This window comes from Neovison vison, chromosome 3 (assembly GCF_020171115.1).
Source record: "Neovison vison isolate M4711 chromosome 3, ASM_NN_V1, whole genome shotgun sequence".
NCBI lineage: Eukaryota > Metazoa > Chordata > Mammalia > Carnivora > Mustelidae > Neogale > Neogale vison.
In genome coordinates, this window is record NC_058093.1 from 165182228 (window position 1) to 165197046 (window position 14819).

The 14819-nt window shown below is 35.9% G+C and overlaps 1 protein-coding gene across 1 annotated transcript in view; it reads left to right on the plus strand.

Annotated features, from left to right (window-relative positions):
• Positions 1-2799: 2799 nt before the first annotated feature.
• Positions 2800-14819, plus strand: part of LOC122903584 (60S ribosomal protein L32-like) — a 41918-nt gene continuing 29898 nt past the window's right edge. Inside the window, exon 1 of the mRNA XM_044244394.1 lies at positions 2800-2921. Coding sequence (XP_044100329.1) covers positions 2800-2921 — 122 coding nt within the window. The remainder of the gene's footprint in view (positions 2922-14819) is intronic.

Below are 14819 nucleotides of genomic sequence, written 5' to 3' on the forward strand. Positions count from 1 at the left end.
AGCAAGATGCACCTATGTTATAGGGACTTTAGGGTTGTTGACCTCTTGTTCTTCCAGCCTGTCTTCTGGGGGAGGGGCCTCCCCCCCTGTTACTCAGGCAACCCTCTTTGGGTAGGTTGCCTCGCCCCATGTGGGGTGGGGAATGGGCTCAGTAAAAATGGTTTTTTTTTGGGGGGGGTTGTTCTCTGGCAGCTTTTCCTGGTGGCTTTCTGCATCTCTTCTGAGAGTCAGAGCAGAAGTGACTGTATCCATATATACAATGGAATATTACACCTCCATCAGAAAGGATGAATACCCATATTTTCTATCAACTTGGATAGGACTAGGGGAGATTATGCTAAGTGAAATAAGCCAAGCAGAGAAAGTCAATTATCATATGGTTTCACTTACTTGTAGAGCATAAGGAATAACATGGAGGACATTAAGAGAAGCAAAGGAAAAGTGAATTGGGAGAAACTGGAGGAGGGGGGGTGATGAACCATGAGAGACTGTGGACTCTGAGAAACCAACTGAGGGTTGTGGAGGGGAGAGAGTGGGGAATTGGGTGAACCTGGTGGTAGTTATTAAGGAGGGCATGTATTGCATGGAGCTCTGGGTGTGGTACATAAAAAATGAATCCTGGAACATTTTAAAAATAAAGTTAAATTAAAAAAAAAAAGTGACTGCATCCAAACCTCTGTCTCAGAATAGAGAGATCAGTCTGTTCTTCAGTGAGCTCTCCAAGTCACAATGTCTTTGTTTCTGTCTGTGCTGCTAAAAGCCACAGCATCCTGGGTTGTGCACCCCACAGCAGAATTCCCAGTTCTCCCTTCCAGGTACAGTCATGTTGCTGCCCTTTGTGTTTCTAAAACCTCCAGCTGCCCCAGTTTGCACAGGTGCCCCTGCAGCTCCAGGTTTCAGTCTGGGGGGTTGCTATAAAGTCTTTTCCCTGCTGCTACCAGTCTGTGAGTCTGTGCCCATCCTAGAGTGGGAAGTTTTTGTGGTCTGGTGGTGTAGGATCCTGGAGGCTCCCTCCTCCTTCCATTTATCTTCCAATATCTGGCTGTAGAATCAAAGGTCCACACTTCACAACTTGAGACCAACCACCAGAGATATCCTTTTTCTAGAGATCAAGATATATATAGTCTTACACCTCAGGCTGATTTCATGGGTATTCATAGTGGTCTGGTAGATATCCAGCTCAATTCAGGAGACCAGTTGAAAAAGGGTCCCCTACTCCTTCACTCCATCTTTTCTGAATCTCTGTTGCCATGATTGTTATAATTATAGTTACTTTATGAAGACTAAAAAAAAGAAGAAAAAAATTGGAAGGAAGGAGATAGTAAAACTAAAAAATGAACTAGGAAAAATGACAAAATAATTATAAGCACAGCTGAGATAAAAAAAAAATTAAAAACCATGTAGAACAATTATATGCAAATAAGGTTGAAAACTTAGATGAAATAAACTCACTCAAATTGATAACTTCTGTGATTATATAAACAGATGTCTTTATTTTTAGGACATATACATTGATGTATTTAGAGGAATTGGAAAAGTATCTATTTAACTTAAGTTTCAAATACTTAATGATTAAGTAGTTTGGAAAAAAATATTAGCCACAGTGATGTGGGCAATGGCTAGATGAGTTTTTGTTTGTTTGTTTGTTTGTTTGTTTGCAGTATTCTTACAGGTTCACTATTTGCATCTAGAAATTTAGAAAAGTCTTCATATAATCTGTCACATTGGTAGATTAAACAGTTTCTAAGACAGCCAGAATAAAAGAATTTTATAAAATCCATTCATGGATTTTAAGACCCATCCATTAAATCATTCATGATTTAAAACCCTTAGCAAAATTAGAGTAAAAGGGAAGAACTTCAGCCTGAAAGAGAGCATCTTACAAAGAACCTTATTGTTTTAAATATTTATTTATTTATTTTAGAGAGAGGGAAAGAAAGAGAGCATGAGTAGGAGGAGCAGAGGAAGAGGGAACAAGAATCATAAGCAGATTCTGCACTGAGTGTGAAGCTTGCACAGGGCTTGATCTCAGGACCCTGAGAGATCACAACCTGAGCCAACACCAAGTTAGACACTTAACTGACTGAACCACATCTGGCACAAAAAATCTTCAATAGAGATTCTAAGTTTACATCAATTTTACTGTTTTAATTTACATAAAATGAAATGTTTTCTTTTAAAGAGAGTTTTTAATAGGTCTTAACAGGTGATTTTGTTCATGTAACCACAGCCACCATCAAGGTATAAAACATTTTCAGTACCTCAAATGATCCCCTTGACTGTTCCCAGTCAATTCCAATATTATCATCCAATTTCACATTATCACCAGCAGAGTTTAAGGTCTCCACACCCTAGCCAATACTTGAGAGGTGTTTATTAAAGAACTGCTGGAACTTAGGTAAGAATAGCTGAATCTGAGGCCTTCTTACCAGGGATATTCTTTAATCCTCTTCATGGTCAGCACAGTCATTTAACCAGGATATAACTGGTTTGATTAAAATAAGCACCCTTCCTGCCAGAATGAATGGAAGTGATTTGGAATGGAGGAGGCAAGCTCATGCCTGGTGGTGGTAGCCGCATAATTACTAAGTTCATAAAGAAATTAACAGAGAAAATCTGGGTCCCTTGACATAAATTAAGTTGGCATATATGCAGATCAGCCAGAAATCTGATGATGAGAATCTGTATATGAGAGAGATAAATGCTCCCAATCTCCCTGGATTACTAACAACCACACACATTCATAGGAGAAACAAAGAGGGCCCAGAAAAAAAGTAAAAGCTCAAGCTGACTTGAAGAATGGCTGCACTTTGCAATCCTGTCCCCAACACAGATCCACCTGTAGACAGTAAAGCCATACTAGGGTCAGATCTTGAAGCATTACCCATATGCAAATTATGGCTGACCACTAAGCCACATGGGTATGGGGGCGGTCCCTATGAAATTAGGGTAAAAAACAAGAACATGAACAAGAAAAACAAATCTGAACAGACACATCAGCTACTGCACATCCCAAAGGATAGAGAGATCCCAGAGAGTAAGTCTAGAATAGTCAAGAAAAATAAAAAAAATTAGGATCTGGAAAAATATTCCTATTGAATAAGAGATTACAAATTACCACACACACACACACACACACACACACACACACCCAGAAAAGTGAGACCCATGATTAGGACAAAAGAATTCATTACTAATTAATTCTGAGTGTGCCCCATGTTGTTTTTAGCCAACAATGACATCAAAGAAGACAGAGAAAAATAAATTTACATGGAAAAAAGAAGTACTAACACATGCCAACAATTAAAGAATTTCAATAAAGATACAGAAATTTTAAAAGGTGTATATTAGATGTGGAATTTAAGAAACACAACAGAAGAACATCGGAAAGGAAAGGAAAAATAAAATATGATGAAAACAGAGAGAGAGGAGAACCATAAGAGACTCTTAATTCTAGGAAACAAGCAGGGTGGCTGGAGGGCAATTGAGTGGGTGGATGGGATAACTGGGTGACGGACATTAAGAGGGGCACCTGAAGTAATGAGCACTAGGTGTTACATGTAACTGATGAATCACTAAATTCTACCTCTGAAACTAATAATACAGCATATGTCAAATAAAAAGAACTTTAAAAATTATCTCAAAAAATTCATAAATAGAAAATATTACACTGGGTAGTATAACAGATACCTATGCCCTACTAACCAAATAAACAAATATTAACATTTTGACACCATCTGCTCATGTCTGGTCTTTTAAATAAATAACACATCACAGTTTTAATTTTTAAAAAAATATACTTGGAAATTCTGTACTTGAAAATAATAATAAAATAAAAAATTTACTACTTAGGGTCAACTGCAGATATGATATGGCAAAAGAAGGAATTAGTGAATTTGAAGACAGGTCAATAGAAACCACCTGAACTAAGGAGTGTAAAGAAAAAAACAATAAAGAAAAGTAAAGGAAAATGTACCAACAGAAAAACCAGTCAATGAAGACTTTTATAAAAAGCAGCATAATGTTTTAAAATGATGACAGAATAGAAATCTCCTCAGGAAAAAAATAAAGAATTCATTGCAAGAAGACCTACTTAATGAGAAATACTAAATGCAGTCTTATAGACAGAAAGGTAAATAGGGAAGGTGCTAAATGATAAGCACTAAAAGAAATGAAAAACATCCGAAATAACATCTATTTGTGTAAATGTGAAAGACTGTATTTTTTTCTCCTTCTTGCTTCCCTTAAAAGCATAAGATTTTGTGAATTTCTAACTATAATACTGCATTTATATATACATGTATTTATATGCTTATATTTTACATGTAATTTATGATATATATATTGTCCAGGGGGTGGGGCAATATTGTAGTAAAGTTGTTTTGTTTTACTGGAATTAAACTAATACTACCTTGAACTTAATAATGATAAGATAAATATTTTAAGGTCTATAGTAACTACTAAAAATAAATTAACAGAAGAATTGAAATGGTGCTCTAAAATGTACTTTTAATACAAAAGAAGTCAGTGTCACAAGCATATTTAATTGACATGGCTGGGGGTTTGCTATTGGCTTATACTTGGAAGAGGCCAAGTATAATATTGCTAAACATCCTCCAACACATCCCAGCGTCCCACTTGGACAACAGTCTCACCCAAGATGGCAGTAATGCTGAGGTTGAGAAACCCTACCATGACTAAGTAATATTTATCCTAAGAAGTAATTTTAGTTTAACATCTTAAAACTAAACTCTAGTGTTGGCTAAGAGTGTTAGAGGTTTCACTTCCTCAAAATTAAAACTATTTATTGTGTCCATACACAGGAGTTTGAGTAACACAGATTAATGAGAGCTCAATGCAACTAGATCATTCCATGTCACATAGTTTATATGCAGATGAGAGTTTATCTTTGCCAAGTCCTTTTAATTAGATGTTTTTGCTTCCTAAAATGGGGCAGATCATTAAATTGGCTTTTGAAAAATGCAGAGGTTCTGGTACTTCAAAGAAATGAGCACTGTGACACCCAACATTATTTTTAATAATTTGTGACCTTTTGTCATTTCTGTTCTGTCTCCTTACAATGCTGGGAGATGGGCCTAGTTTTCATGGGTGCCAAGTACCTCATTTACCATGACAGAAAACTAGTAGGAAAGGAGTAAAAGTTCAAGCTAAAATGACTCATCTATGAACCCAAGTTTCTAAGGGAGACTCATCCACATGGCAACAAGAGAGATCACAGTACCCCATGTGTCTAGAAAGGAATGAGGTGTGTGAGAGCAAGCAAACTGAGAACAGAGTCCCAGAGTAGTGATCTTGCAGGAGAAAACAAGCTGCTCTACTCTCACCATAGCCCAGCCTCATCTGTTTACCTTATACCTGAAGAGAACTTCAGATATCAACTGTTATGACCATCAATGACTGGCTTCAACTTAGTCTTCAGCAGATTTTCTCAAACTCTTTATACATAGTGGTATTTCATACCAAATGCTATGGACTAAATGTTTAAGCTCCCTGCCCCATCTCCCCCAAATTCATATGTCTAAATCCTCATACATGCCTCCCCCCATGATGGTATTAAGATACAGTGCCCTGGGAGGTGATTAGTTCATGAAGGATAAAGCTCTCAGGAATAGGATTAGTGCCCTTATAAAAGAGACCCCACAGAACCCTCTTGCCCTTCCACTATGTGAAGACACATCCAGAAGATGGCCATCTGCAAACGAATGTTGGTCTTCACCAAGAACCTAGCTATGTTGGCACCCTGATCTTGCATTTCCAACCTCAGAACATAGGAAAATAACTTTTTGTTGTATAGAAGCTTCCTGGTCTTGGTATTCTGTTACAGCAGCCCAAACTGACTTAGACACTAGGTCAAAGGTGTCTAGCAGTTTTCAGAAAATATGAGAACCTCTCTTCACCATTAAGCATTTTCTCAGACCTCCACACAACAAGAGACATACTTCATTACCTGACAGTTGAGAAAACATGACAAATGGTAACTGAAACCCAGTTTCAGGGGTAGAGCTACCTATTGAGATGATGGTATGTTTGTTCTTTATTCTGCTAAAAGGAATATTAAGAGGATTACTCCTATTAATACTCACATATTTGATTTTCAATATTATACTATCCTTACAGTCCTATGATAAAGCTAACTTGGACCAATGGTAATTACTACTTAGTAAAAACAACAAAAAAATAGAAACACAAATGAAATATAAAATGGATTAAATGCTCTTAAAAATAAACTTAAAGGTACTAAAATTCAGTCAGAATGTTTCGTATGTTTTATATAGTGCTTGATTCTATTTGCTGAAGTTTTATGGAAATTTTTTGCATCTATGTTCATGAAGATAATTGGTCTGTAGTTTCATTTTCTTATAATATATTTGTCTGTTATTCGCATCAGGGTAATTCTGGCATCATAAAATGAACCACAGGGAATCATTTCAGATTTCTCAAAATGGCTTCCAACTCTCTGGTAATTTGTCCTGCAAATTACCTCTGGCGCCTGGGTGGCTCAGTGGGTTAAGCCGCTGCCTTCGGCTGAGGTCATAATCTCAGGGTCCTGGGATCCAGTCCCGCATCGGGCTCTCTGCTCAGCAGGGAGCCTGCTTCCCTCTCTCTCTCTCTCTCTCTGCCTGCCTCTCCGTCTACTTGTGATCTCGCTCTGTCAAATAAATAAATAAAATCTTAAAAAAAAAAAAAATTCAAGCCTCCTCAATCTCCCTACACTCCAATTTATTCAACTTCCTAAGACCATGGTAATACCTAGAATTTACCTTTCTGCACTGGGTCCTGCATTGTTTTGGGCCCATTTCTATTGATTCCCTTCTTTCAGAGATCATAGTTCAGGGTCTGGTGTGCAATGTCTTAAAACAACGGTTTCATATATTTTGTCCAGGGTCATAGTTGTTTAGAGAAGGAAAGTAAACCCAGTCACAGATATGGTATGGCCTGAAGTGAAAGTCTGGTAAAATAGTTGATACTGTTACAGTGTGAGATGTCTAGAAATGTATTTTTGTGCTTGTTTTTATTGTCTGGAAGTTTCGTATGATGACTGTAGCAAATGTCGATTCCCCTTGTTTTTTACATCATAGTGTATGTTAATCTGATCTCCAGCTTTCAACACCCACATTTCTTTATTTCAAGGTGTTCTCTCTCTACCTCTCAGGTGGCAATAAGTACTGACTCTATCCTCTTCAGACCTAAAGGAAAATTTCATGGGAGTTGGTATAAAAGTCTCTCAGCTCAATGGGCGCCTGGGTGGCTCAGTGGTTAAGCTGCTGCCTTCGGCTCAGGTCATGATCTCAGGGTCCTGGGATCGAGCCCCGCATCAGGCTTTCTGCTCGGCAGGGAGCCTGCTTCCTCCTCTCTCTCTCTGCCTGCCTCTCTGCCTGCTTGTGATCTCTCTCTGGCAAATAAATAAATAAAATCTTTAAAAAAAAAAAAAAAGTCTCTCAGCTCTATTGCCTCTCTGGTGGAAGACCTCTGAGTTAATGTGTTAATTTTCTCTTCTTTTCCTGCTTCACTTCTTCACTTCCTTACCACAGTTAACTAAAATCAGCTCCTAAATAGACTACTTATACAAATAAACATTCTACCCATCTCAGGGCCTGATTCTGAGTAATTCCAGATAAATCAATGAGAAATTAGAAAATGTTACTTGTTTTCCCAGAATGAAAACAAATCCAAGTTCAGAAAAAAAAAAAAAAAAACCACACACACACAAAACCAAAAACACCTGACATGACCTTTTGTCGTTTGTTATACTCATACTCAAAACTGGACTAATGGTAATTTGTTACTTACTAAAAATAAAAAAAAATAGAAAATCAATGATAGATAAAATGGATTAAATGCTCTTATAAACTTAAAGCTATTTAAAAGCAATCATATATCATCACTGAAAGTAAAAGATGAACAGACATATACAAATTTGTTAATTTTTTTTTCCTTTGTTGAAATTTAAGTGTGTGATGAGCTGATTTTTAAAGACTGAATTATCTGGCAAAACTTCATTCATGATGATACAAGGAAAAATTTGTATTAAGGAATAAATTATTTTAAAATTAGGAAACAAACAGTTGGGCATTTTTAATTTTTTAAAATTTTATTTATTTGAGACAGAGAAAGAGATAGACAAAGAAAGCACAAGTAGGTGGTGGGGCAGAGGGAGAAGGAGACGTAGACTCCCCACTGAGCATGGAGCCCAAGGCAGGGCTCAATCCCAGAAGCCAAGATCATGATCCAAGTGGAAGTTGGAAGCTCAACCAACTGAGCCGACCAAGCACCTCGGGCATGTGTAATTTTTAAATGGATCATAGAAAAGTGTTGACTATTTAGAATATGAATTTTCAATTTTCATATTATACCTTGATTTTGCAGGATGGCCCCCGACATTCATTCATTCATTCATTCATTCAGTTGCTTATATATTTATTTCATAACTACTTTTTGAAAGATTCCTATTATTCTTGTCCTGGAATAGACTTTGGTGATATAACCAGAAAGTAAGAAAGATATACGTTCCAACGTTCCACAGTTTAATTCAGGTAGGTTGAGATGGTTATAAGAGACACCATATGATCAGTGTGACAAATGATATTTTTAAAAAAAGGACAGGGGCACCTGGGACTCAGTCCTTAAGTGGTGCTTTGGCTCAGGTCACGATCCCAGTGTCCTGGGATTGAGCCCCAACATCAGGCTCCCTGCTTGGCAGGAAGCCTGCTTTCCCTCTCCCACTCCCCTTGCTTGTGTTCCCTCTTTTGCTGTGTCTCTCTCTCAAGTAAATCAATAAAACCTTTAAAAATTAAAAAAAATAATAATAAAGGACATATAGAAGCACATGGAGAGCATCTAATTCAGGTAGACAAAGCTTGATCAAGAAATAGCATTTTTTTCCTGAGATATGGGAGATTTCTCAAAGTAGCCTCATTTTTGAAGTTTGTACACATTGGAAGGAAGATTCAGACAGGGAAAACAGCAAGTTCAAAGTGAAACAGAGATTTGTGGAAATGGAAAAAAAAAGTTTCTGTGGCTGTAACATGGACTCCAAGTATATTCTTAGAGGAGTGTTGGAGGAAAGGGCTACAGAGTAAAGTAGTAGGAACTGGGATGGTAATATATGATAGATATTTTCAGAAAGTATGTTCAATTGCATAGGAGAGCATAAGGAAGGGTATCCTCAAGGATGACATCACTGTTCTAGCTTGGAAATTGTGTGAATTAGAGATATCACTGAAATTGAACTGTAAACTGAATTTATAAGAACAAAGTTTTATTTATAACACAGTGTCTTTCAGGAGCTTATCTTTAATTGATGGCAGGTAGTTGGACATATATAACTCTAAATGGAATAGGAGATACCTGAGTAAGACATTAAAAAAAAAAAAAACAAAAAACAAAAACAAAAACAAAAAAACTTGGGATCACAAATCATTTAGATAGGAAATACAACCATGTTCACTAGAAGAAAGGAAGAAGAAAAAGCCTTGAATATCTGCATTTTAGGGCAATATAAGTTGGTTATTGTTCCAAGGTATCATAATTATTAGCTGTGAGATATAAATCATGTGATTTGTTAGAGCCTCAAATTAATCATCTGTAAAATGTAATTTACATAACAGAACACATAGTTCCAAAATTCAGTGAAACCAAGACTCTTTCTTCTTGTTCGTTTTTAGTCATTGTCTCAGTTGACCAACACAAATGTTACACCTATATTCTTAATTGCTTGTCTTCATCTGAACTAGGAATTTTATATACCTAATGCCACATATATAAAATAATACTACAGTTATGCTGAGGGATACTGATATAAATTCATTACCATTCTTAATAACTGGTATTCAAATTTGTCTGATAATTTTTTTTTTCTTTTTAAATTTTATTTATTTATTTGACAGAGAGACAGTGAGAGAGGGAACACAAGCAGGGGGAGTGGAAGAGGGAGAAGCAGTCCTCCCACTGAGTGGGGAGCCCAATGAATCCCTGGGATCCCCTGGGATCATGACCCTAGCCGAAGGCAGATGCTTAATGACTGAGCCACCCAGGTGCCCCAGTCTGATAGTTTTCAAAAGTGTTAAAGGGAATGTGCATTTATCAATCACCTGCTTTATGCTGGACACTGTTAATGGAGCTTTGAAAACAATATTTTCTTACTGGAAGGATTGATCAGTTTTAGAGAGCTTCAAAGCTTTTCAATTTTTATCTTGATTTATTATTTGTCTTTTCTTAGCACTTGAAGTTTATAAAAATATTTACTTAAGTGATAAGCACATATAATACATTCCCCCAATGTATGCCAGATTATTCTCTCTAGAAATAATTCTTCTTGACTTCAGTTAGTTAGTTAGCAGTAGCAAGGGTTAAATTTTTGATCTGGTTCCATAGGGGTGAAGGCCCAGTAATCAACTTTCAGACCCACTGCTTTCTCGAGTGTTATGCTCTCTGAAGAGAACCAAAGAAAAACTCTGTACTATTCACAAAGTTTAGTTGCTTTTGTAAATGCCATCTGCTTCATCTGTTCAGAAAAATCACTTTCATTATATTTCAAGTCCAAAGTCTCTTTTCTTTGTCTGTGACACTTTTTTTTCCCACCCAGTGAAAGAATCCACGCCAATTTTATGGCATTTTCCCCCTCTCCTCCTTTATAGAATTTTTCATTTTGCCCTGTGGAAAGCAGCACAAGAATTACTGGTCAATTGACAATTCATTCAATTTTACAAGGCACATTTCATTTCTACTTTTACAATTTCAAAGAGTTTTTTGGGGGAGGGGGAACCTACTTCTATTCACAATCAGGATGGCTTTGTTTGAGTTAAAAATTCCACTCCATGAAATATCTTTACTGAGAGGTAATGAATAGTGTTAGCAATGTAGAAGAAGCTCGACAGGCTAGGAAATTATTAAAATTTCTAGTAATCAAGAGGCAAATTGTGCTGTAGCCGGAATGACTATTACTAAATTGGTGATTCACCATTTTTATTTCTGTTAGCATATTACAGATTTCGTAGGAAATTTAATTGCAAAAATCGATTTCTTTCATCTCAAACATCACAGTTGCCGATCTGTTTAATGGATGATTATGAATAATATTAAGGTGATAGAGACCACTGATATGTATATCAGTATAAATCAACATTTATATCTATATGGTATTTCGACAAAGGTAAGCATATTATAACTTCTGTAATTTCTATTTTAAGTAAAGTAATTCTAAAAACAAACACACACACACACAAATAAAATGATAGGGCATGACTTCCAAAGCAGTTAATTATCATTTATTTTGGTTTCCTCTTCCTACTTTGACCCGCCATTGTGAAGACATTAACTAGATGTGTAGTAAATATGTAATATTGACATAATGAAAAAAAAATTAGGGCTCTATAAATTGATCTACCACAAAAAAAGAAGGGACAAAAAACAAATTACTAAGAGAGCTAGCTGTTGCATGCCTATTAACAATTTATGCTTTGTGTGAATTCATAGATACATGTGTATATTGTTACTATAAATACTTAAAATATTGTCATTTTCAAATAGTCTCTGGACTAGAATTATAAACATGATTTTATAATTTATACAATACTTTTTTACTTTTTAAAAGATTTTAATTATTTATTTACTTATTGAGAGAGAGAGAGAGCATGGGGTGGGGGAGAGACAAGGGGAAAGGGAGAAAGAGAATCCAAGCCAGAGTCCCCCCACAAACCACAGAACCCAATGCGAGGCTCAATCCCATGACCCTGAGATTACCATCAGAGCTGAAATCGAAAGTCTGATGTCCATCCAACTAAGCCACCCAAATGCCCCAATTTACAAAATTTACAGATCATAAACAAAAGAAATATAAACTTAAACTTCAGACTAGGATGATCATAAGTAAGGCTGTATAAGTAATATTTTTATTTTGGCAGATAAAAAAGAATATTGGATTATACATTATCCAAATTACTAGGTATGAAATTTGCATATTACATACTCATTTGCATATTTTACTGTTTCAGAAATATTAATGGAGCTAAGCTTGGGAAAGGAGATTTAGTGTTGTTTTATGCTAAAACAGTCTGCATGCCACAGTCTTTTGATATAATAGTGATAAGAGCTATGTTGGTACACTGAAAGATACAGCAAAATGGGAAGGTCTTTAAAAACAAAGAAAAAAAAAGAACACTACATTTTGCAAGAGTTCTCATATCTCTTTAGGCAACTACTGTCACTTGACTTATTTTATTCTTACTGAATTTTTCTATTCTGGTGGTATCTTTTAAAAAAGGAAATTTATAAAACAAATTAAAAGAACCTTCCAGTCGAGAGATTCAACAAGTAAAAATAATTACTATAATAACCTTTTAAAGAATGTATTTCCTCAGAGAAGTCTTCCCCATCATAAAAATTTCAATATAAAGGAAATACAGATACAGAGCAGGAAAAAGTATACATTTGGAAAATTAGAGAAACAAATACTATTCAGGGAGAAGAGCTACATTGAAAAGAAAACTCATAAAATGCATGAAATGCAATCAAATATAAGGCGATGATCTGGATAGCAGAAATGTTTTGACAAGTTAGAGATGAACTATGAAAATCATTTTTCTCGCAACATTTTTTTTTTTCCATTTTACAGCACTGATAGACCCAGATTGGTATTTTTCCATCTACATTTGCTCTCTCCTGCTTAGACATTCTACTTTTTGACACTAATTACAAATGGAATTAAAAACCCCAAAGTGAAGACACCTAGGTGTCTCAGTCCTTAAGTGTTTGACTCTTGGTTTCAGCTCAGGTCATGATCTTAGGACCCTGGGATGGAGCCCTGCTTGCATGATGAATTCTCACCTTCTCCCTCTTTCTTTGCCCTAGCCCTCTCTCTCCTTCTCTTGCTCTCTAAAATAAATAAATGAATCATAAAAAAACAAAAACAAAACAAAACAACAACAACAACAGGGCACCAGGGTGGCTCAGTCAGTTAAGCATCTATCTTCAGCTCAGGTCATGATCCCAGGGTGCTGGAATGGAGCCCCACATTGGGCTCCCTGCTCAGTGGGGAGCCCTGCTTCTCGTTCTTCCTCTACCTGTTGCTCCCCCTGCTTGTACTCTCTCTTTCTGTCAAATAAATAAATAAAATCTTTAAAAAGAATAATAAAGAAAAAAAATTCTGAAACTGAAGAAGAAAAATCTATTGAATTAAAAACATATGCATTAATTATTTGCCATATGCAGAGAACTTTGACAATAACTCAACAAATACATATTAAATTTCAATGATCAACAAATCTGTTGATAGACACAAATTTAGGTAGAACCAGGATTAGGTGAGAGAAAGAGAAACAATGGCAGAATATACAGAGACTTCCTCTTACCTCCTCCTAAATTATGTTAACTCTCTTAAGGCTCTTGCACAGAAAGTCAGAAACTACTTTTGAGTAACTTGAATTCTTTCCTGACAATGCTTTTACTACCTTATGATTCTTTTACTTCAAATAAAATTTCTTATTTTAATGCAGTCTAATATTTTGGAAATAACTTAGGCATATATAAGAAATACCAGAAGAAGTCTATGAAGAAGAATATAAGAAATACTGCAGAATCACAGAATGGAAATGTTAAGCATCAAAAGAAAAACAGACTATAACTCACAAAAGGAAAAAGCTTAATTTACACAATTCATCCATCTAGCTTCAAAAGTGAATTTTAAGTTAAATGGAAATCTAATCTTAAGATACAATCAATATTCTACTTTGTAATCAAAAGATGCTGGTTTGAAGGCTCTATCCAATTTTATTGTGTAAAATTTTGCATAGTAGCAAGAGGAGTAATTCACTTTACAAGTTGGAAGTAGAATGTCAATATTGCTTTTCCCACATATAGTAGCTCTATTAATAATTGTACAGTGTAAATAGACTCCAAATGATCTTTTAGGCTAAACAAAGAGGCACTGTTCAACAAAATTTTTTCTCTCTTGGTTCTGAGATTGTTATTCGCTTTTAATTAACTCTTAGTTACTCTCTTGGTAACTGAGACTGGATGATTCATAAATTAAAGGAAAAATTATGAAGTTTCTCCAAATTTAACTTTCAACCTGAATATTTTGCAATTAGAAAAGAAAATTCTAATGTTGTAAGCCAAAAAATAATTGAACTTGTTCTCTGTGGTAGGCTAAATTAAGATCCTGGTTCTATTTGTGCATAGCCTATGTTATACCCTCCCTTTGAGTACAGCTGGGACTCATTACTATGACGAAATATCACCCCTATATTAAACTCCTCATCAGTTGAGTTTGAGTCAATCAAAAGGGAGATTACCACAGATGGGCCTGACCTAATTAGGTGAGCACTTCAAAAGCAGGTGAAGCAGTAGAGAGATACTGTCCTGATGGCCTGTAAGAAAGGAAAGGACTGTGTTTTGAACTTCCTATAGATGGGGTTGGCCTCTAAAAGTTGGGCTCTTTAGTCCTAAAACTACATGGAACAGAATTCTGCCAACAATCTGAATGAGCTTCAGATGAAACCCTAGCCTTCCTGACACCCTGAATGTAGACCTATGACAGTCTGAACAGAGGATCCAGTTAAGCCATGTCCATACTCTTAACCCGAAGACATTGTTAAATAATAAGTGCATGTTGTTATATGGTGCTAAGTTTGTAGTGACTTTTTATGTAGCAATAGAAAACGAAAACGGCCTCTTCCCTGCACCTGTATGAATTAAACCATGATTTGTTCTATAATACTGATAACCAGGGGTGACTGGGTGACTCAGTCTGTTAAAAGTGTCTGACTCTAGATTTTGGCTCTGGTCATGGTCTTTGGGTT